Source organism: Drosophila subpulchrella, unplaced genomic scaffold (assembly GCF_014743375.2).
Source record: "Drosophila subpulchrella strain 33 F10 #4 breed RU33 unplaced genomic scaffold, RU_Dsub_v1.1 Primary Assembly Seq379, whole genome shotgun sequence".
In the NCBI taxonomy this organism is placed as follows: domain Eukaryota; kingdom Metazoa; phylum Arthropoda; class Insecta; order Diptera; family Drosophilidae; genus Drosophila; species Drosophila subpulchrella.
This window is the reverse complement of record NW_023665600.1, coordinates 514,155-539,256: the sequence shown is the minus strand read 5'-3', so window position 1 is coordinate 539,256 and position 25,102 is coordinate 514,155. Positions and strand designations below refer to the sequence as shown.

At 39.6% G+C, this 25,102-nt stretch overlaps 1 protein-coding gene across 3 annotated transcripts in view; it reads right to left on the bottom strand.

The window, feature by feature from the left end:
* LOC119561847 overlaps positions 1-25,102 on the bottom strand; it is a 70,514-nt gene that overhangs the window by 32,447 nt on the left and 12,965 nt on the right. Inside the window, exons 1-2 of one of the 3 annotated variants that reach the window (XM_037875327.1) lie at positions 18,394-18,933; positions 12,848-13,954 (exon numbers count right to left, since the gene is read on the bottom strand). In XM_037875327.1, the coding sequence (XP_037731255.1) occupies positions 13,233-13,907 (675 nt within the window). In that variant the 5' untranslated portion in view covers positions 13,908-13,954; positions 18,394-18,933 and the 3' untranslated portion in view covers positions 12,848-13,232. Of the gene's footprint in view, positions 1-12,847; positions 13,955-18,393; positions 18,934-25,102 lie in introns of those variants that run through there. The other 2 variants (XM_037875328.1, XM_037875329.1) reach the window with 2 other exon arrangements.

Here is a 25,102-nt window from a genome sequence, read left to right as displayed (position 1 = left end):
AGATATAAAGCAAATTGAATACTATATATTTTGAAACATGTGTATATATATTACAAATATACAATATATTTATTTTGGCACATTAACACTGTTGTATGTACGATTTACATTCAAATAATTATTATTTTATTTATTTAATTTGTTTTTAGTTTGAATGTTCAATGTACATGTACTCTGTTATGTTCATATTGAACTGTGTTGTGTTCATATTGAACTAAATTATCTACACTTTGCTTACCTGTGAAAATATTGATGTAAAATTGGTGGCAGAAAGCAACAAAGTTTTTCAAAACACGTGGCACGAACTTCACTTTTCAGAACTAAAAATGCAACTGACGAGAAATGCAAGAGACAAGAAAAACCGCGCGCTTCCGTGCATGTTCCCTTTTGTCTTTATTATTTGTTTGTCAAGAGAACAGGACCGAAAAATGAAAATTGGTTTGAGTTTGGTTTTTTTACATTCCCACTAAAATACACCTGGATGCACTATATTGAAATACACCCAGACGGCACCCAAAAGACTGCACCTAGCACGCACATTTGCTAGGTTAATTTGCATACGTGCTGTTTTGCGTAAAAAAGATACGACCCAGAACTATGTTTTTTTAAAACACGTTCTCTAACTTACGACTGGGTAGTTGAAGGAAGGCGGTAAATCGACCCTTCAGTTCTACAGTAGGGACGCTGTGACATGGCCCAAGGCAAAAAGCTTTTTTGTTTTTTTTTTGTGCCTAAAACGCTGTGGCGCTGTTGACGTCAGCAGAGCAGTCGGTGCAGCGTAGAAGACTGCCTACGAAAACGATCGTGCAACAAAGAGAGGCAGACATTCGGAGATTTACCTCTCTTTCTTGTCTTATAATCTGCCTGCACTCCGCGCTCGCAGACACAAAGTTCGGCCGGTCCGTTATTTTTTTTTTGCATCTCTCCGTTATGTTCGGCTAGCGACTAATATTTCGGCGGAAAAATTTTCGTGGAGCAGCGACATGTGAATGCCCTAATATATTAGAAGCATTATTGTATATCGAAAAAAACAACTAATATTGTTTTATAAAAGTAAATAATTTGATTATAGTAAAATTTAGTAAATTGAATTTATTTTACTTATTATACATTTTTATTACAATATAATCTTTTAGATAAGTTATAGAAATTTAGTCCGTTAAAATTGATTTCAATATTTAAAACGTTTTAGTATTAACATTTTTATAAAATTCATATTGTTTTTTTTACTTAAGAAGTAAAGATTATATAGTCAGATATTTTTCGCTTTAGAAAGGGTATAGTGGCACGCGCCAACAGCGAACAAGAGAAGAAGACTTGGTGCATTCTGTTTGAGTGATTGAAAGGGAAGCATCCATTTTAATTGTGCGCAGCAGAGTTAATTAATATAATAAAGTCAGGTAATTGCTACATTAAGTTTAAGATGTTAAAGGTATGAAGGTATTAAGTGGGTTCCGTTAGCCGAAAGTGGATGATGAATTCATCATGCCAAAAAAAAAATCCCGCAAACGGTTTATACACAGCTCTAAAAGGTAAATATACAAATAAACAAGTAAAACGCATTTTTTTAATCATATGCACATACATTTTCTCAAGAGCGTTGGCCAAAGACTCCGAGGACCCGCAAAAACTTGCAAGTGATTTTATAAGTAAAAACTCATTGCAAATATTCTGAATTTCACAAGTGATTTCACGTGGGACGTGTCACCGGCACATGACAAGCCATACGAAAAATGAGTATAATGAACAAGTGAAGTCCCGTGGGACTTCGAAAAATTTTCATTTGAGTTTTCACTTGTGAAAATGCGGACATCCCATACAATTTTCTATAGGGAGCGTCACTTGTGCAAGAGGACATGTCTCACGGGATTCACAAGGTGATTTACAAGTGAAACTTTTTTTTTGGACTGAAGGGGAGGTTCAATTCGCACACACAAGTGCAGATGCCAAGTTCGATGCACAAAAACAACAAAACAAGTGCTGTTCGAAGTTTGTTATTATTAGTTGTTTTAAATCGATTAAGACTTTGTAAGGCGATGCAGATTTACAATGTTCACAGTGAGAGCACCAGATTTTTTGAATTTTACACCGGAGATTAGATTTTTCGGTCTAAAATACTAGGTATAGCCTTGATTTTCTTCGGAGCTATTAAAAACACGTCCGTTCACAACGATATGCAATTGTTGTGGTATTTTGTATCGTTTTTTTATTTAATCATTACTAATAAAATACCGCATGTACTATTTAAAAAGCGTTTTTAAAAAAGGCGTTTAATTGAACAAAGAAAATGTTAGAATAAATCTTATCCAGGTGGAAAACTAGTGAAAATAAGAATACTGAAAACATGATATGCGTGCGTCTGTGTGTGTATATATGCATTTTAAGAAAACGGGGGATATGAGACTCGTTTAAATACAAATTCGTAATGATACCATTTTGTTAAATATTTCATTTGCAAATCTTAAAAAGACAACACATTTCCTTCAAAGGGCAAAACTAATTTTAAGTTACAAACATATTTTGGTATTCTCAAATTGAAATTGCCTTTGCTTAAACAAATATAATTGATTAAACAAATAGTTTAACGGCTTATTCTCACACCCGTTGTTATGTCTCGACTTTATTTCCGGGGATCCAGCCATCGAATTCCGGCTAACTATCGGAGTTCTCAAGGGTGAGTATGGCCACGATAGTTGGATTTGTGGGCATACAGTGAATATCTTTTTCTTTTCAAGCTCGACAACTATCAAAAAAGAAACAAGAACTGCGGACCTGCTGTTAATGGCCGCGGAATACACCCCATCCTTGAGCTGCGGGAACTTTTCGTGCAACTCCCCTGGCACTGGACACTGGGTCTCTTACTCGTCACTTCACCCCATTATAATGCTCTACTCACTCATTTTCTTTCTTGGAAACTTTAATTCACAAAACCTTTATAATTAAAATTCATTTCCTTGCATAACTTCCTACCAAAGATAATACAAACTACAAGATGAGTAACAGCCATACAACGGAATGTACGGCAAAATTTTTGATGTAGATTTTCGATGTGGATTTTCGATCTTCCTAGTGTGCGTTGTCCGTGTAAAGCTCTTTGGTTGTGGTGTATCATTTTGTGTGGTCTGCTGCAATAAGGGCTCAATGTCGCATTTGACTAACGCGAGGTGTCAATGGCCTGTAGGCCAGGGGTCTAGTCGCTCAACCGTGGGAATTGCAGGTCGGAGTACGAGCCTAATGAAAATAAAATTGCAAGCGATGATGAAACAGTTTTATTTTCCGAAATTTTGAAGGAAAATCAAGCTTATTTTGATAGCTCCGCAGATGATTTTGTTTGCACCAATATACCCATTGAATTGACCTCAAGCCGATATTTTGTAGGTTATATTGCTAAGGAATCAAACAACTGCAAAAGATGTGAAGCAATTATTTTAAGACAGGGAGAAATGTTAAATTCGCCTCCGGAAATTTTTATTGCAGAAAAAAATTTCTCTAACGATTCTGACTTTGAAAAGTTAAGTGCTCCTTCAGATATATTTTTAAATGTATGTAAAATATGCATTATGCATTTTATATGGAAGGCACTCACCATATTTATCAAAATATAATGAAAAATCGTTTTCACGAGTACACATTTCGCTTTGATTCAAAGTGAATTGCTTATTGTGTTCATGTTTTTATTGTTATTAGATATTTTTTATTAGCGATTAATTCCTAATGTCCCAATTGGTACATCTCATAAAAAAGGTTCGTCCATAAAAACATAATTTAAAATAATAAAATTAAAATAAAATAAAAAAAATATATATCAAAAACATTATTAAAAAAAGTAGTCAAAAAAGAACAGCTAAAATATATTAAAATAAAATAAACTATAAAAAAAAATTAAGTTGAATCCAACCTCAGAGTGGACTTGAACCTGGAACTAGAACTAAAATCCAATATCCACGGGTCACCAACATACGCAGAGCGCCACAGCCCGCTTATAAACCACATGAGCATTGCGTCTTTCAGAACGATTCCTTTTCGTCAACATAATTCAAGAATCGACAATTGAGACAAAAATTGAATTTTGACTTTTTCACAGCGCGGAGTGTCGTGAGTGTGATAGTAGGAGAAAGGGAGAGAGAAGGAAGCAAAGCAACGGCATTCTAAAAATAGATTCACACATGTGTGAGTCTTGCTTTGCAAAAATTACGCCGCCTGTGTACATTTTTTTACGCCTCGTTACGCATCTTGGTATTCTATGGTCTTTGTTCCTACCCTGCGTAGCACAGGGACAAATACATAACACATTGATAAATAATTATAAGTAAACATAAATAAATAATAGTATAAATGGTTACGTGAGGAAGATTTCCGGTATATTTTCCGTATTTTTATACCCGTTACTCGTAGAGTAAAAGGGTATACTAGATTCGTCGGAAAGTATGTAACAGGCAGAAGGAAGCGTTTCCGACCCCATAAAGTATATATATTCTTGATCAGGATCACTAGCCGAGTCGATCTAGCCATGTCCGTCTGTCCGTCTGTCCGTCTGTCTGTCCGGATGAACGCTGAGATCTCGGAAACTATGAGAGCTAGGCTATTGAGATTTGGCGTGCAGATTCCTGAGCTTCTTACGCAGCGCAAGTTTGTTTCAGTAGAGTGCCATGCCCACTCTAACGCCCACAAACCGCCCAAAACTGTGGCTCCAACAGTTTTGATGCTAGAATAAAAATTTTAACTGAACCACAAACCGCCCAAGCCGGTGGCGCCCACAATTTTCATGCTAGATACAAAATTTGAACTAACCTGTATTGGTCTCGTCAATACCTATCGATTGACCCAAAAAAAAACTTTGCCACGCCCACTCTAACGCCCATAACGCTTAAATCTGTCTACGCCGATAGGTGGCGCATTTCAATCTCGCTTTGCTGCTTGCATATCTCCATTTCCCTTTGGTCCCTTTAGCTGAGTAACGGGTATCTAATAGTCGAGGTACTCGACTATAGCGTTCTTCCTTGTTAATTTTCGATTCAATTCCTTTTCCTCACAGACTCCAAGATTTTAAATTTGGCGCTTGAAGCACGTCTACCTTTTCTAAGCTTCTAGATTGCTCTCTTTCGCCCTTTAAACCTTTTAAATTTAAACCTATCTTGAGCCCACTATTCTACCAGTTCCGCTATGAACCAGCACGACTCCGGAACCAGTTCGGCTGCTTCTCCATAAACATGCTTTTAAACATGTTTATTTTCTTAGTTTTAACAGTCCATTACACCACACTACGGTTCCGCTTACTTGTCGACGGGATAGGAATACATTTGAGGCTGCCAGTAGCCCAACCCAGGCCACGCTCACGCCCTGAGATATATTCATCCTGCGGCTTTGAAAGAGTAAGCCGGGCCCTTAACTACGTTCATACTTGCACGTACCTACGCTGCAACTATTGTTTCAAATCTTTCGGGGGTGGGGGGGGGGAAATTGAACTTATTCTTCGATTTGGGGTTCAAACTTACTGCGAGAGAAATACAGTACAAATTATAAAACAAAAATATTATTTGGTGAGAAGAGTGTCACTGTTGTATTTTCATTTTTTTATTGCAGAGAATATTTTTCTAGCAAACAAGTAAAATTTTCAGGTTCTGTGGTTCCAAGGGGGGGGAAATTTCCCTAATTTCCCCCCCCCGTGGATCCGCCACTGGTATCTGAGCATTGTATTCTGCGGCCAGTTTTCGGGCTATTCTATAATGTCATGTATGGGGAGACACCAGTGCTATTGTGAACGGCACTCCGCAGAGAACCTTGAATCTCGACTTGCTTCTCATCCCAACGTGTGTGGTCTTCCCCTACATGAATCCTAATGGCTGCCAGTACGGAATCCACAGCTTTAACGGAAATTCCTGTGTTTCGCAGGTCACAAATTCTACTCGCTTCAGCAAGAGGCCGTCTTCCACCACTAAACCTGGAAACTGCTCCGCATTTTCCTTCACCGTTTGGATTCTCTCCAGATACTCGGGACTTCCACCTCCGGGACACGAAACAACATGTCGGCCAGCAAGTTATCTTTCCCCTTCCTATGTTTTATTTGGAAATCATATGCTTGTAACGCCAACGACCACCGCGCCAATCTTCCTTTTAGATCTTTGAAAGTCATGAGCCATTGAAGACTAGAATGATCGGTGATGACTGTGAAGGGTAAGAGTTATATATATGGACGAAATCTAGACACTACTTTCACTGCCTAAGCACTCTTTGTCTGTTACAGTATAATTCAACTGAGCTCCTCGCCGATCCCCACCTGGCTAGCGCCGCATTGCACGAAAAATCTGGATGTATCAGCACTGGAGCTGAGGTGAGTGCTGTTATTAGTTTGTTAAATGCCTCCTCTGCTGCAGGTGCCCACTCAAACGTGGTTCTCGACCTTAAACAGTCTGTTCATGGCGCCGATACATCAGAAAAACGCCTGTACCATCCTGCTGTTCCTAGGAAGCTTCTCAACTGTCTGACGTTCCTTGGTACTGGAATTTTGTATATTGCCTGAATCTTACCTTGATCTGTCATCAAGGAGCCCACCAGTAGTATGAGAAGATGCCTTCGGAGATAGTTAGTGTTGGAAATAAAGGCCTTCTCCCGATTCCTTAATTGATTTAGTACACGATTTTAGTTTTTAGTTCAAAGTTTTTCTGTGTAATAGACGCTTCTTTTATAACACAACTTGTCAAGCCACTTTCAGTGTGACCAGCCCTTCGGTGTTGAACAATCTTTTGCGTATAGAAAAATACGAAGATGGTATTTTTTCCACACACCTCCTCAAAAGATAAGTTGAACAATTTAAAATAAAATTAGTGTTACAATAATATTCTTATTTGGACTGTTGTGTATTTTGGGGACAATAATAATGATCCATATTCATCTAGAAATAGTTTTGTTAAGATCAAATCAAACTAGTTCTAAGACTAAGGGAAACCCAGTAAAACCTTAATCGAATCATTGGTTAATAACAAAATTCAAATTTCGTTTGACAAATTAAATGTTTCTTAGCTTCTAACTAATAAATACTCTAAAACTCATAATTTTAGTTAAATTAAATTATCAGCTCATCTTTTTCTTTAAGCTAAGTTCTAAATTAAATATCAGTTTCAATAGCTTCCATTTTTTTTCTTTTGGTTTATAGTATATAGTATATAGTTTTAGTTCTTAAGACCCATCTCGTTTCTTAGTGTCAAGAATCTTGCAGCGGGCAACGGCTTCGTGAGGACATCAGCAACCTGGTGTTCTGTGGTAATATATTCTAAGATAATTAATTTATTTTCAATTTGCTCTCTTGAGAAATGGTACTTTATATCAATGTGTTTGGATCGTTTGTGGCATGTAGGATTATTAGCTATGCTTATGCAACCTTGGTTATCTTCTAATATTTTGATTGGTTTATAATTAAAATTTTATACTAGAGACTAACGATTTTAACCATAAAGCTTCCCTTACTGCTTCAAATAAAGCCATATATTCCGCTTCAGTCGAAGAAGCAGCTACTGAATTTTGCTTCCTCGTATTCCAGCAGATCACATTAGAGTCAAACATTTTAAATATAAAACCTGTTGTACTCTTTCTATCAGACTCACTTCCTGCCCAGTCAGAGTCAACATACCCAATAATTGTGTCGTTAAAATGTTCATTTTTGATCAAAGTTAATTTCAGATCCACAGTACCCTTTAAATATCTCAAAACTCTTTTTAAGCTTTGCCATAATTCTGAATTGTTTTTGTTTGTATATCTACTAAGTATGCTTATTGCTGTACCTAGATCAGGACGCGAACATAACATTAGATACATCAAACACCCAATCAGATTTCGGAACGGCGCATCACATTCTTCATCTGAGTCTAAAGCATCATAATTTAGCTTAGTTGGAAGTGGTGTACTGACTGCATGACATTCGTCCATATTAAACTTTTTAAAAATATTGTTTATGTATGCTGATTGACTAAGATATAAATAACCATCTTTTCTTTCTACTTTTATTCCAATGAAGTGTCTGATTTCACATAAATCTGTCATCCTGAATTTACTCATTAGGAATGTTTTAAGATTGTTCATTGTGTCAACGCTCTTTGTTGCAATTACAAGATCATCTACGTATAAAAGCACATAGATATTTTTTAAGATATCCCCATTGTCTAGTAAATATATACATCTATCCACTGCCGAATTAATAAAACCGATGCTCTTTAAAACATTTTCAAATGTCTCGAACCAACATCGTGCCGCTTGTTTTAACCCATAAATAGACTTGTTCAATTTACAGACTTTACCATCCTCATATGGCAAGCTCTCCGGAATCTTCATAAAGATTTCCTCTTTCAAAATACCATTTAGGAATGCCGTCTTAACATCCATATGGTGAACTTTTAAATTGAATTGGTTTGCCATGGATAAAATGAATCGAAAAGTAGATATTCTTGCAACTGGAGCAAAAGTCTCATCATAATCTAAAAGATACTCTTGAGTGAATCCCCGAGCTACTAATCTGACCTTATATTTGATTTGCTTGCCATGCTCATTAGTTTTTATAGAAAACACCCACTTGCAATCAACAATATTTTTATGTAGAGGCTGATCAACGAAATTCCAAGTTTTATTATAAAAATGCGAATCTAATTCTTCTTTTACGGCTTCTTCCCACTTAGTTCTGTCTGTTCTATTTTTAATATCATTGTAGTTATTTGGGATATCATCACAAAAGGCGTGAGCATTCATTAAGCAATTGTTTAAGAACCGATAAGACGTTTTTGGCCTGTCTTTTAATCTTTCACTTCATCTGACTGCAATTTCATCTACTTTTAATTGCATACTAGGCAATTCTTCACCAATGATTGGATCGGCATTTTCGCAAGTTTTTGTCTCACTAGGCTGTTTATCTGATTCAAAATGATCAGATTTTCCATCCGTACTCTCATTCCGGATATTCGACTCCTCTGCTCCTGAATTCATTTCAGTCGACAATTGTAGATTATTCATACTATCATTCTGAATACTTTCTACCAGTTCCATACTTTCATTATGAAACTCTGAGTCATTTGCCAGTCCTAGTCCTAGTATTCTCCATATTCATTTCATCAACAACTACGTCTCTAGCTACCAAAAACTTCTTTAATTTGTCCCACAACTTATAGCCATTCTGTTCATAACCAACCAGTATACATTTGAATTTTTTGTCATCAAATTTTCTTTTCCGCATTTTATCATGCACATATACGGTTGAACCAAATATCTTTAAATATTTCAATTTAGGATTTCCGTTGTGCCACATTTCAAATGGAGTTTTTTTATCCTGAAACGCTCTACTTGGAGTTCTATTAACTAAATATATTGCCGTTAAAACGGCTTCGCTCCAAAAACTTTTATTTAATTTAGATCCACTAATCATTGCTCTAGCCTTTTCAGATATGGATCTGTTCATACGTTTAGATCAGTGGTCGGCACACACATACCATCACAAGTTTGCCTTGCATTAGTGTGAGTGTAAAGAACACGAAGTTGGCGCGCAGCGCTCTGACGCCTGACGTTTCACTGTTTTGCACTGAAATTCTCTGCCGCAGCAGCAAAAAAGTGCGCCGAAGCTGAGAAAAAAAATACCCGAAGACCCATGCGATCATGCGAACATCTACGTTATACGTGAGCGAGCAGAGGATGGGCAGAACACTTCCCTATGCTCACTAGATAGGCCGCTGCCGACCACTGGTTTAGATACTCCATTTAATTGTGGTGTATGTGGAACCGTCAAATGGTAACTTATGCCTTTTTCACTACAATAAGTCTTCATCTCATTTGACAAATATTCTCTGCCATTATCGATGTATAGATTCACAACCTTTAAATTAAAATGAGCTTCACTCTTTGCGATGAAGTCCTTGAAGAAATTAAATACCTCAGATTTATAGGTCATCAAATAAGTTACACAGTAAGGTGTATACTGATCGACAAAGATTACATAATAGTTTCTTCCATCAATACTAGAAGGAGTTATCGGACCACAAACATCTGAATGAATTATAAATAAAGGCCTCTTAATATATTCTTTATTCTTAATTTTCTCAAATGAAAGTCTATCTTGCTAACCATTTATGCAAGCTTCGCATAATTTATTATTAAATTTAATATCTTTTACAAGTTCTACATCTTCAAACATATTATTTCGCACAATTTCTAAAAACTTTCCCTTGCTAATATGTCCTAATCTTTCATGCCACAAACTATAGTTTTGATTTCTATTTGGGTAAGTTGTATAAGCTTTATGGTTTATTTTAAAATTTAATTCAACTGTTAAGCCTGCAGCCTGCATCTTCGAGACGGACAGTAAATTTTGTGGTACATCTTTGCAAAACAGTACATTTTCCAGTGTAATGCTCGTATTAAGATTGCTTCGGAGTTGGACTGTTCCCTTTGCAGAAGCATATATGTATGCACTTTGCTTTGCAATTGCAATCTCGATTGGCGTGTCCAGTGTAGAATAGGTTCAGAACAGATTTATGTTGTTTATCATGTAGTCCGAAGCTCCCGAATCCAATATGAAGGATATATCACCGTCACCTGTATAGTTCCTGCCCTGCCGTAACATAAACGCAAATGATCTACCTATTTCTACATTCGCAACTTGGGCATGTTTTTCTTTATCTTTATTTTCTAAGCCCCTTTTGAAAATAAAGCAATCTTTCTTAAAGTGACCCTTCTTTCCACAATGATGACATTTCAAATTGGACTTAAAGTTCTTAGAGGGTTTTGCCTTAAACTTGGTTTTCAGATGCAATGCTTTTTGTTTGTTGTTATTTAGAGATGTAGCTTGAAGAACTTTATTAGACGTGTCCTTACTTAAATTCTTTATCTTAATTTCGTGGTCAAGTAAACGGTTTTTTACGAAAGAAAGGGTAACATGTTCGGTAGATAAGGTTTCTATGTCGGTCACAACCCCATCATAAACCGAATGTAGTATCAGAAGAAGGTGAGCTACTTTGTCCACCTCCTCACTTTTCGCTCCCGATGCCATTAATTCGCAGATTAATTCATCAAATTTATTGAAATGAATAATGAGAGGTGTTCAGGCCCACTGTCCAGCTGCACCGCTCTCTCGCTCTCCCGCTCTCTCGCGTTCCCGCTCTCCTGCGCTGTTCCCAGCTCCCTCCGTGAAGTCTCCGCTGCTCTTTGGGGCGCAGAGCGGAGCTTCGACTTAAGCAGTTCGATTTTGGAGTTCAAACTGAAATAAACCGCGGTCGCACCCCCGCCTACCTTTACAAGTTAACTTTTGTGCGTAATTACTTTTCGGTCAAGGGGCACTTCGCGCAGCGTGTGTTTGCTTCCCTACAGCTACCAGGCAGATCGCCGCATCCGACGCCCGCCAGCCGCACCAGCAGCCCTACGCCGAAGCCCAGCGCGTTCATTAGTTCCCGCCGACGCCGCCAGTTCCCGCGTCGCCTCCCACGCCTCCCACGCCATTCCACCAGCGCCGTACCTCGCTACCCCAGGGCGTACATTTTGGTCCATTCGACCCGATGAGATAAGTAAAGCTTTTTCGTCTCATTAATTGCCGGTCTGCAGTCAGCCACTCGAAAATATAATTCGTTTGACTTTCTGTACACCCAGAAAAAAATCCGTTCGAAACGTTCGAAAATCAAGCCCAAACGGGGTCAAAAAGTGCGTAAGCCCGTTTGTTGACAATTCATGAACGGTCGTTCATAAAATTTGACCGAAACTTTAGGGTTGGGTTCCGAACTAATGGTGTCAGTTTAAGAACATTTCGGGCTTAACTTGCGAACATAAAAATCTAAAAAAAATGAGGTTTGTGTACATGCTAGACTTTCTGGACGCCTGGTAGAGATTTATTTAATTTCCCATCTTATGTTTTGTTATTGCTAGAATTTAATGTATTTTGGTTATTTTGCTGATGACAAAGAATTTATTTATTAATATAAGTACATATAAACATTAGAAATAATATTTTAACAAAACTTACAATTCACAACCGTCTTTTCGCGGACTCGAACCTGTGCTACCATGTGCCTAAGGCGGACGCTCTAGCAGCTGGACCACCGAGCGAATTTTTCGAGTGCGGAAAATCGGGACATTAGACCTACATACATGTTTTCATGAACGGTGTTGATAATCTAAGAACGGCGTTCTCCCCATTTCTGTCAAGGCATTTTTCAGTGAAGCGTTCATAGTTAAACCTAAATGTTCATGATATGACCACGCGGCGTTCGTTTTTTATGAACGGAACCTAGCGAACGGATTGTTGTCAAATCATAAAAAATGTTCTTGATTTTTTTCGTTTTTTTTTTCTGGGTGTACGATTTGTCCAAGATCCAAGTCCGATTGAATCCGACAACGGCAATTAATAAATTACTTCGCCATTTTTTTCTTCGATTTTCCTTTTGCAACGTGCGGCCATATTGCCAATTTTTTCCGACTCCTTTTTTAATTGCATTTGGCCGCTCATCCATACATACATACACTTATATAAAATCGAGAAAAAATATCCCAAGCTTAGAGAAAATATTGTGCAAATATAAGCCAAGCATACAGTGGGAAATTTTTAATTTCCAGTGTTCTGCCAATTCAGGCCCCCAAAACTTTCCAAGATTTTCTCACTGTATATCCGCAGCCGCTAAAGTACGTGCACATATTTTTGCGTTTTTCCAAATACAGTCCACACACAAATAAATCGAAAACATCCACAACAACACATACTATATACATAATAATTATTTAATAAATTTAAAACCGGCGAAACTAACATACATACAAATATCTACATTCTTACGAATATCTACATACATACGAATGTCTACATCCATACAAATATCTAAATACATACTGTTTGCTCAGGAAGCAGGAGTAAATATGCAACTTCGCGAACCCACTGGTTTATTTAAAACATTGCTTAGCCGTCATCTATGTAAATTGTGCGTTTATTTCAAGAGCTTTTCTATTCAACAATGTAACCAACTCCCCCGTTTCAGATCTTCCCTATTACATTGGTATCTAGAGTTAGTATTTTATGGTAATCTAGTATTATTTTTAATCTAGTATTTTGTTGTATGTTCGTTGCTTGCCGACTTGTAGGGGGTAATTTATTAGCGATTATCAGCTGTGCTACGCCCCTGCTCGCAGCTTTCGATAGTCGGCATCGCAACGACCATAGAAAACAAAACAAACAGTGAGATGACCAAACATCGCCCGCGTTGAAGCGCTGTAGGCCTTCAATTAATGGGAAGAGGTGCCAGATGATGTACTGATCGTTTGTATACGCCTTGCTTGGTTTTTACTAGAGCAACGCGCACCTTGCCATCCGATCCGTGCGTTACTTCGGTGACTCTGCCGAGCAGCCACTTCTGGGGCGGTAAATTGTCCTCTTTGATGACGACGATGGTTCCTGGTAGAAGGTTGGCCGATTCCTTTGTCCACTTAACTCTTTGCTGCAGCTCCGCTATGTAGTCACGGGACCAGTCTCGCCAAAACCGTCGCTTGATGGCTGATATAAGCTGCCAGCGTTGTAGATGAGTTAGGTCGTCGTCCGGATGAGGAGGTGCCGATCCTGGGGGTAGAGCAGCGAGCGTGGTGCCTACCAGAAAGTGGGCTGGAGTAACAGCCTCTCCATCGTTAGGGTTGCTGCTGTCAGCTACTAGCGGACGCGAGTTAAGCACTGCTTCCACTTCAACCAGGATCGTCTGGACTTCGACCTCCTTCAGCAAGGCGTTTCCGACGGCCCTTGGCGGACTTGACGGCGGTCTCCCATAGGCCCCCGAAATAAGGCGACCGGGGCGGAATGAAGACGAAATCAACCTGGTGATGGACGCCGTACGTTCCCAGTGTGCTGCGGACATCGGAGGCCATCTCCTGAAGCAGCCGTGAGGAACCAACAAAATTGGTTGCATTGTCGCAGTACAGTCGATCGAGCGGGCCGCGCCGCCCAACAAATCTGCTGAGACAGAGGATAAATGAGTTAGAAGTGAGATCCTTCAATAGTTCTAGGTGAACCGCTTTCGTTGAAAAACATATGAATACTGCGACATACATTTTTAAAGCTACCTTGCCACGCACTCCTAGCGACATTCGGATTGGACCGAAGAGATCGACTCCGCTTATTCTAAAGGGTCGACTGATTCTGACACGGTCAAGAGGCAGGTTTCCCATTATTTGCGACATTAACCGTGGCTTATACCGGAAACAGTGCGTGCATCGGCGCACGACAGCACTGCACTCGCGTCGTGCATTGATCAACCAAATTGTCTGCCGAAGCAGGCCGACTAGGGCTCGTGGTCCTGCATGGCAATTAGCATAGTGCAGGTGCTCGATGTACAATTTGACAAAACGATTCCCTTTAGGCATTAATATTGGGAATTTGGCACTGGGTTCTAGATCCGCGTGCGCTAGTCGACCGCCCACCCGCACCAATGTTAAAGTACGGGTTTCGTTGCTGATAAATGGGCTAAGTTTTTGGTAAGAACTGGGTAATGGCAAATTTTTCTTTAATTTATTGAATTCGTCTGCAAAGGATTCACGCTGAACATATGGGCGATTACTGGCGGTTTCATTTCGAGTTGGCTTTCGAGGGGCGTGTCAGCCAAGTGCTGATTAACTGGCCAGTGAGTCCATGGACAAGAACGAAGGGCCTTTAAACCATAGCGTCGTATCGAGATCTTTGACCGTAGTCCCTCGAGAGGGTAGGTCCGCTGGATTGAAGTTAGTCGGGACGTGTCGCCAGACTGCAGTTGGAGCCAGTTCGTGAATAGCCGAAACCCTATTTGCGACGAATGTTTTAAGTTTTGACAGATGAGTGCGCAACCAAAAGAGAACAACTTCAGAATCCGACCACATAGTAACCTGCTCGACGCGGTAAAGATTAAGCGTTTGCACATCACTCCATAACTTCGTGAGCCGCACAGAGTTCTAGTCGTGGAATACTAAGTCTATTGATCGGTGCTACCCTGGATTTGGCTGTTAGCAACCTAACTTTTATTCCCTCTGAGGTCACTGACCTTACGTACAGACAACAACCGTAAGCATCTTCTGACGCGTCCGCAAACCCGTGGATTTAATAAGTGCCACCTAACTGAGTTCCGACAATGCGAGGGATGTTCAACGTTTCTAAATCTGTAAAGCAAGATGACACCGTCTTCCAACGATGCAGTACGTCGGCGGGTATTTCGTCGTCCCATCCAATTTGTAGCGACCAGAGTTTTTGAATTAATATCTTTGCAAGGGTAACGATAGGGAAAATGAGTCCTAACGGATCGAACAGCCGCGCTGCAAATGAAAGCATGGATCGCTTTGTGGGTGGGTCTTCAAGCTGTAGATTCTGGGCGTTGATTTTGAACGTATCCTGTTTTGGACTCCAAGTGAGATCCAAAGTTTTCGTATCGGCGTCTTCTCCAATAAGAACTTCTGACTCGGCGATCTGTCGTTCGTTGGGGGTACAATTCGACTTAGCCAAGACGAACCCTGCGGAATCTAAAATCTCTGTGATTTCCCCTCGCAATTTCCTTAACTCACGGATGGAATCGGCCCCTGTTAACAAGTCATCGACGTAAAAATCATTTGCTAGAGCCTGTGAAGCTAAGGGAAGAGAATCGGAGTAGATCTCGCTAAGCTGCTTCAAACACCGTATTGCAAGGAAAGGAGCATGTCTGCCGACATAGCAAATTTATGGAACCGGAATTTAAGCAGCGTGGCATACAGGCAAGGCTGAATTGTTGGCCCTACCAAGAGAATTTTATTCAATGAAATTTGGGAAGTGGTTTTGCATGACGCGTCGAATACGACTCTTAATTTAGTCGAAGAGCTTTCAGGTCGGAGAAAATAATAAAAAAAATAATAAAAATAATGAGGCTCGTTGGGTATCCTATTATCTGTAGCCTCCATGTGACCGAGAGCTAAGTATTCCTTCATAAACTGGATATACAACGAATGATTTGTTGGGTTCCCTTTCAAACGCCGTTCTAAGGACAGAAACCGTCGTCGTGCAGTTTCATACGAGGAACCGAGACACGAAGGACTCGATTTGAAAGGCAGGCTAACTACAAATTTTTCTGTTGAGTCACGAGAGACGGTGCTAGCAAACGATTTTTCACTGCGATTCAGCTGCGATTTTGTTAGATCGGGTATTCTTTCAATTTTTCCAGAACTTCCTTAGCGTGTGATCCAAATTGTTGTCCTCAGTAGCTACTAGAGTGGAGTATGAGATACATCGTGCGGGCGGATTTTCTTTATAGGTCCCTGACGCTACCCAGCCAAAGACAGTATTTTGTAGAGTTGGACCTGAGTGCTTGTGACGTATTTGTCCTTCCCTAAGCAAATCGAAAAACAACTCAGCGCCGATCAGCATGTCGACGCGTTTGGGCTTGTAAAAGTAGGGGTCTGCTAAGGAGATATCATTACGAATCCAATCGGAAGATATTGCGGTTGTTTCTGGACGATACCCTGAGATCGACGGTAAAATTATGCATTCAACTGCCGCTTCGAAGGAGTTTAATCGCGACCCAATTGTCGTCTGGACAGCGAAGCTAGCTGAACAAGCGGAATTCCCAATGCCTGAGAATTTAGCCTCATGCCGGTACCGTTTTAAGTGCAGAGTACTTACTAATTCCTCCGTAATAAAATTAACCTGTGACCCTGAGTCTAGCAAAATCCTAGCGCACAGCTTGGCTCCTGACTGACTTTGAACCTCGACAAGGGCCGTTGCAAGTAAGACGTGATCTACCTTTTGGGACATAGGCTGACTAACCGAGGCACTTAGTGACTGTTGGGCTACCTGATTGTCAATAGGCGATGGCAATTGATTGCCCTACGGTACTTGGGAGGTTGAGGTATACCGATGCAGAAGTGTGTGATGAGCCTTCGTACAAATTCGACAACGAGATGACTGGCATGTTGCGACACTATGTCCTCTGCGTAGACAATTGATGCAAAGTGGTGCATTCTTTGCGAACTTGAACCGAGCTTCTACCGAGATATTAGCGTAAGGTGTACAACTCTGAATGAAATGGCTGTCTGACTTGCAGAAGAAACATTTAGACTTAAGTTCTTCGACAGGTCGGGAAACTGCTAATGCCGCTTTGCTATATCTGGGCTTGTTCCCTAGCTTTCCCTGTTTGGGAGCTTTTCTGCCTGTCGTGGATTCCTCAGCCGCTAAGTGTTGGTATCGTTTATTAAGCGCCTCTGAGCAATCTTTCCATAACGGAATAGAATCGTAACTAAGTTGCTCTTCTCATCGCGACCGCGTTTTGGGATCTACTCTAGACATGACAATGTGAATTATCATTGCGTTGGCGAGAGTTTTCTCGTTGCCGAGCGAGAGAAGAGATTCATATAAAGCAGTTATAGTGTCGATAAGGGATCGTAACGCCGAGGCGGATGGCGCTTGCATTGTTGGGATTTCAAACAATCGAGAGATACTTTTAAAGTATATTAGGCACGAATTATCATAAACCCTGACCAAGGCCGCATGGGCCTTTGCGTAATTTGCTTCTGTGATCTGGTAAGCCTTTACTGTTCCTAAGGCTTCACTCTCTAAACAGGATAACAGATGATTAAACTTTTCAACATTTGATAGAGATTCGTCATCGTGAACTAAGCTGTTAAATAAACCTATAAAATTTTTGAACTCGGCATAGTTGCCGTCGAATTTTGGGAGTTTCATTTGTGGTAGTATTCTGCTGTGACTTGCTGAAGAATTTAAACTACTGTTATTTGCGAAGGTAGAATGATTTCTTTCTCCTTCGGGCCGGTTACAATTTGACATTAATAATGCCTTTGCGGATACACATAATTCTTCTAACTCCTCTCTACATGCTAATTCATTATTAATTGCCTCTAATTGTTGTTGCAACTCGAACGCCTTTTCGATGTATTTATTTAAAATACCTAAACGACATTCCATTTCGCACGCATTAGGGGGAGTTACTTGACCACGAACTGTGGCCTCAATTCTAATTATGTGATTCTAATTCCGCTCAAGCTGTTCCAGCAATTCGTTTGTGTCGTCCTCCGCTGAGGAAGTTCTGCCAAATCGTTTCCGACTTCCACCCATTGTGACTAGCAACTTCCCGTTTTTAGATTATTTCTAACAAGCAAATGCCAATGCAATGCTGCTGGTAGCGATAGAATGTCTGCACTGTCCCACCGTACTAAAATTCTCATCCAGGCTATGCGCGATTGGAGCAAGGAAGGCGAAAAGACCGACACAACCAAAGAGCGCGCGAAGATTGGGGCAAGGCAGATTAAGCAAGACCGAATGTGTGTGTGTATGTGTTGGGTATGGGCCTTTGTGTGTGTATGTGACTGAAAGCCAAGTGAATTATGATATGTGTTTGTGCAAGTGATGGAAATAAAGTTTGCATATATTTACGTAGGCCACTTTACCATATACAATGCGGATCACTGTACAGGCGCTCCTGCGATGAGATTGCGATTGGGATGTAATTCTCGGTGTTTCCGACGAGGTTAGGTTGAAGCCCGCTGATGCTCTCCTGTGACGAAATGGAGGTTAGGGACGCAGCCGATGTGCGCTCCCTCTACGATGATGTATGTGGGGCTCACCACTCTCCGGGTGCTCCAGCGACGAAAGACGACGTTCTATTGCACCTCTCTATGGGTGCCGACGAGATTGTGGCGAGGAGATGGACGCAGCCGATGTGCGCTCCCTCTACGCCGAGATGTAAGTGGGTACTGCGCTCCGGCTGTGCGGGCGCTCCAACGACGAAAGATGAAATTAAAGTTGCACGGGCGCGTAAATGCGTCTCCAAATCTTGGACCATGCACCCAATGTGCGATGCCGATGCATTTGTTGCGCAACGCAAATTGGCCGCGTGCACTTGTTATATAACTCTTGGTGATTTGCCAACTTATAACAATACGCAAATCCGAAGTTTAGAAGACGGCCAAGAACCAGTGTGTCCACCCGGGGGCGCCAATGTTTGCTCAGGAAGCAGGAGTAAATATGCAACTTCGCGAACCCACTGGTTTATTTAAAACATTGCTTAGCCGTCATCTATGTAAATTGTGCGTTTATTTCAAGAGCTTTTCTATTCAACAATGTTACCAACTCCCCCGTTTCAGATCTTCCCTATTACATTGGTATCTAGAGTTTGTATTTTATGGTAATCTAGTATTATTTTTAATCTAGTATTTTGTTGTATGATCGTTGCTTGCCGACTTGTAGGGGGTAATTTATTAGCGATTATCAGCTGTGCTACGCCCCTGCTCGCAGCTTTCGATAGTCGGCATCGCAACGACCATAGAAAACAAAACAAACAGTGAGATGACCAAACACATACAAATATCTACATATAAATTAATTATTTAGTGCGGGTCAGCTGGCGGGCAGGTTCCACGCAGCAGTCACTAGTATCCAAAAGCCAACAGTCTGAATCGCAAGTACTGGATGTTGGGGTATTATCCGGGTTAAGCCGGATTCTTGATGAGCCGGCTGGCTATTCCTATCCACTGAAGATTAGGAAGTTTACGTTGGAAGGGTGACTGCCCTTCTTTACCTGCTGGCCTAGAGACTCAGACAGTGTGAAAATAATAAGTTCTTAACGGTGGTAGCCGGAGTTTAATATTGTCAGAGCGTGTGCTCTTTATTCAAGACTTCAAATTAGACTGACACAATGGAATATTCTTATGGCTAACAAAGGCTCACAGCGGCCACGCAAATATGCAGTGTTTGCCGTCTGTGCACGAGCGTCCGGCCCATTGCTTGGTCGGCAGTTTGATCGGCGCGACAATGTTTACGTACCTATGGTCAACGACTCTGGTCTTGCTGACCACAGTTAACTACTCCCCCTCTAAGTCAAGGCCGCCCTCGGCCGTTCGTAGTTCGGCGATCACTTCTCCTATTTGGATCGCAGATCTTTTTGCCCCAGTAAGCCGGAGATACGCGAGGCCGATGCAGATAAGTGCACAGCATATTGCTCCTGCAATAATTACTGCGAGATGCGTCTGGTGGTCGTCGATTTCTTCTCTGAACTCCTTGATTAACTCCAAATTTCGTTCACTCAAGCGGTGAAGGTACGGGAGGTTGAGAACATCCTGGTTGGCGGTGATGTTCAACAGAGGGAAGCTGGCTGCCCCTGGAGCTCTCTTCTGGGTGTTGGCATGATTAATGAAAAGGGTGTTGTTTATCGTAGCTTCTTTTTCAAAGGTGACGAGGTGTGTGCCATGTATCCACACTTCTGTCCCACTGTCCACTCGGACTTTGGCTGCTCGGTCGTTGATAATTACGATCCCTTCGTCCACATAGGTTATTGGTTGAAGATCGCTGTCTTGTATTCGGAAGTGCGCCACCCCACCACGCAGTTCTCAATGGCGTGAATTTCTCCATTGCATTCCGCGATGACGTTATCTTTTATCTGCAGAATCGTCTCACCATGGGCGACCGGGAAAATTGTTATTTTCTTACAAGCTAGTTTAATTTTAGGAAATTTGATAATAAAATGTAAAATGTTAGCGGACTGCAGAATCTTTACGGACGAGACAGACAAAAGATCCCCAATGGGTGTGTTGGTGGGTTCCTCTAGCCAAACTGATTTTAAGTCTTCGTGATCTAAAATATTCGGACTAACAATATTAATTTTGGCAAGGGTTATTGCAAGCATTAAATTTTGTAATTCTGTCATCAACATTCTGTTTCTAGCAAGTAGTGTCTCATATAAATGTCCAGTATCTATCTGTGAGTTTTTGGCCGATCTCAAAATTAAATTGACGGTAGAGGTTAGTTGATTAATTTGGTTTTGAATTTTAGTATTGATTTGAATTTGTCTATTGCTCGACTCAACTAACTTCATTTCAGTGAATCTGATTTTTTCTAAGTCACCGGCATCCGGTGTCCCTGCTACGACCTTTAGCATTGATCCTAAGAAATCCAGACTCCTAGCTACTCTGTGATGAACGCCCAACGGACTCTAACAAGTCCTGGAGGTGAGCGGTATCCACGCTTAGAAGCTTCTTCATGTGGGATACCGGAAACATGTTGATCATGCTGCTCGTCTCCTCTATCACGCGCGCATATTCTGAGAGGTTCGCTGTGTGTGTGACGAATGCGAACTCTTCCCATACTAGGATTTCACCATCAACGATGGGAATGTACTTGGCCTGCGAATAATCAGTAATGTGAGCCGACGCCAAGGATATGAATAGACAAAGTATGAGTCCGAATCTGCGGGGTTAAACTTTAGCTATTTTTTTGCTCATAAAGAGGTTTCCACCACCACCGAAATAAACTTAAAACAAACTATGCCAATGTCATCTTTTATTTGTTATTGTAATTCTTTATTTAAAATCCTGTCGCCATATAGAGTAGACATCTTTTATTTGTTATTGTAATTCTTTATTTAAAATCTTTTTTCAAAATCTGGAGCAGCATTAGTGCCGCTTCCAACGTCAAGTTGTTTCTAATTTGACAATTCTCCTTGGGTTCTAAGTAAGCCTAAGTCTCGTAGCTGCGCTGCCTACAGTTGGACGGCAGAGAGACGGCTATGTATATATTATATATATTAGTGTATTTAATTATGCTCCCTTTAGCTGGAGCGTGAGGGTATATGTATGTACTTGAGTTTGGCTGAGCGACCGGCGTGTGCAACAGAATGCTGACACTTGCACTTTCTGTGAGCGCGCCGATCGACTCATGTTTCGGCCACTTAGGTTTTTGACCGAACCTTTGTTTATGTAAACACTACAACAAAGTGTTACAGTGTGTTTGCTTCAAGTACTCTTGGTACAGTAGTTATTCAATATATGTGCATACTACATCTCCCTCCTTTTGAAAAATAACGTAATATTATGAAGTTATTTTATTAGTATATTTTACTTAAAGGAATAATTTTTTTTTTTTAATTTTTTCTTTTTTTAAATTTTTTATATTTTTTTTTTTTTTTTGATACAAAGAGAATGGAATTGGGAATAATATTCGTATTTAAAGAAGAAGTATTTCTAAAGCATGGCCATGCTAAATGCAATTATGAAATAAACGTTTTTAATCTATCCTTATGAACTGCTTGTTTTTGTTCTTATTATTCGTTATTATAATGTTATTTCTTTCTCCTATTTCCGTTACTTTATACGGACCGGTATATTGATAATCTAACTTATGACCTGTTTCATTTCTTAAAAGGACTTGATCACCTACTGATATATCTGTGTTGTTTATTTTCTGATCATATAGTATCTTATTATTCCTTATTTTTTTCTATCATTATTCTAGCTCTTTTGTATGCTACTTCTAATCTATATTTACTTTCCTCAGCATAGTTATCTATATTATATAAAGGTTCTATATTTTCTATAGTATTAAATTGTTTTGGTAAATTATTTGTTTTGCCAAATACTAGCTCGTATGAGCAATAATTATGTGCCATTGAAGGGGTCGTGTTGAAACAAAAAACGAAATATTGAAGCCATACGTCCCAATCAGTTTTATCAACCGATATATATGAGCGTATGTATTCATTAAAAGTTCTATGACTTCGTTCTATTGTTCCTACTGTCTGGTGGTGGTGTGCCGTAGATGTTATATTTTCAATTTTTAAGTATTTGCACAGGTCATTTATAATGGAATTCTTATATTCTGTACCCATGTCCGTAATGAACGTCTTCATTGGACCGTACTTCAGAATAAATGATTCAAAAATTGCCTTAGCGACAGTGTTCGCGTTTTTATTTGGAACTGGTATGGCAACTAAATATTTAGTCAGGTCACATATTAGAGTGATTGCATACTCATTGCCATTTTCTGATTTTGGTAATGGGCCAATAGTGTCCACTATCACTCTGTCGAAAACATTTATAGGCGTATCAGTTATTATCAATGGAGTCTTATTGTGCTTAGTTATTTTAGCTTTTTGGCATTTCTGACATTTTCGTATGTATTCAGTAATATCTCGAGTCATACCTTTCCAAAAATAATGTCTTTTGACCTTGGCCAAGGTTTTTGTAATGCCAGTATGACCTCATTGTATTGGATCATCATGTAATTTAGACAGTATTGCTTCTTTTTCGTTTTGGTTTTCTATAAGGGTCACCGGTTTGAGTAGCGCTACTCTTAAGGTATTCAATATCTTGTTGCCCATTTGTTTAAAATTATCTATTGATACATGTTCAAAGATATTTTCCCACGGAGCCATTTTGAGTTGGCTGATTTTGTTTATACCGGCTTGCAATTCAAGCCTTTGGAAAAATTGACCTAAGTCTAGGATTCCATTGGTTTATAAATCGCTAACATCATATCTTGCAGTAATTTTCCTACCATGCACATTGGGCGATTTTCCCAAAAAAGTGGCATAAAGTCAAAAAATGTATGATAGAATATTAAAAAAACCTTGTTATTTATTAATAGTAAACACTTCAGGAAGCTTAAAAAAATTTTTGTTTTTTGCTGGGTGGCAACTCTCTTTATGTGGCAGCCTCTTAAAGTCAGCTGATGGCAAGCAGCTTTCGATTGTAAAAGTTACCGCGAAAATTTTACTTCTGCAATTGATCAGTGTGCGTATGTTTTTATGCAGTTTAATATATATATTTAGTATGGAAAACAAAGATCAAGGTATATATAATCTGTATGTTATGGCAAAAGTACATAAATATTTGTGTTGTTGTTTTTGTCCAGTGTTGTTGTTGGTTGTATTTGAACTAAAATTTTAACAATTGTAATCGTGTTCCGTGAAGTATTTCTATATCAAGAGCAAGCCAGAGCAGGCAACTAATAATGGCAAGTTACTAACTTAAATGTCTATTTTCATTTGGTAAAAATCTCATTTCCCCGTTTTCCCCCGTTTATACAAAAAATGCACTTGTAGTTGTTGTTGCGATTACCAACAGCGAGCTTGCCGATATTTGGAACGGCAACAATCGTAACGCAAGCGCTGTAACGTCGTTTATTTTAACAAAAATAAATAAAGATGATTTGAGCATATCGCACATGAATGCAATAGAAGCCAAAGTATCAATTTTTGTAAAACATATTAAACGGTATTTACGCAAACATCACGCAGATCTGGATAAAATTAAGTCGATTTACTCAGAATGGTTTTCAAAAAGTTTTGAAATACGAATCGATATGGAGGATACCAAAAATTCATCACCTTCCAAAATAGGACGCCCAAAATTAGGGTATACAGAGGCCGGGTCAAGGCTTAGAAGGAAAATGGCTCTAGAAGTTGCCATAGAAAATGACATGTCAACTCCTTTACTTCTGCATGCAGCCTCAACATCTGCGCGAAAAAGAAAAAATAATGAAGCAGTCGGCGTGCAGCAGGAAGTCAATATAGAAAAAAAAATTAAGAATGTGTCAAACAAAGAGCCTTTAAAAATGTCAAATAATGTAGCCTTAGCCTATATATTGGAAAATGGGCTAACAAAACAACAATATATTAATACTAAGAAACTAAATAAGGCGTACGGGAACGACATATATCCTGGTTATGATGCAATAAAACAAACGAAGATGCAGTGCAGACCAACAGGAGTACAAATTACAGAATCTGTTGCAAAGGTTTCTTTGCAGGATTTGCTAAGCCATACGGCTGAACGAATTTTAGTTTTACAAAAGGAAGTTTTGGAACAAATGGAAAATGTTACAGAGTGCACACTTATTGCATGTTATGGATTTGATGGGTCGACCGGTCAAAGTTCCTATAAACAGAAATTCGATTTTGATGAACCCGATTCTTCCGACAGTTCTCTATTCGTGGCAACTATGATTCCAATAAGATTAGTGGATTCTTTAAATCGTTTAATTTGGGTAAACAAAAGCCCCCAGTCTGTACGCTTCTGCAGGCCGATTAAAATTGAATACGCTAAAGAAAGCATTGCAAAAATCCAAGAAGAAAAGCATAATTTAGATATGCAAGTAGCAAACTTGCACAATTTTAAATCACATAGCGCAAACATTTCGGTTAATTTTAAAACATATATGACATTGATTGACGGCAAGGTACTTAATGTTTTAACAAATACGAAATCTACGCAATGTTGTCCTATATGTGCTATAAATCCAAAAGCGCTTATGCACATTAATGATTTCAGTTCTAAAATTTTTAAACCTAAACCTGACTCTTTGAAATACGGCGTTAGTCCGTTA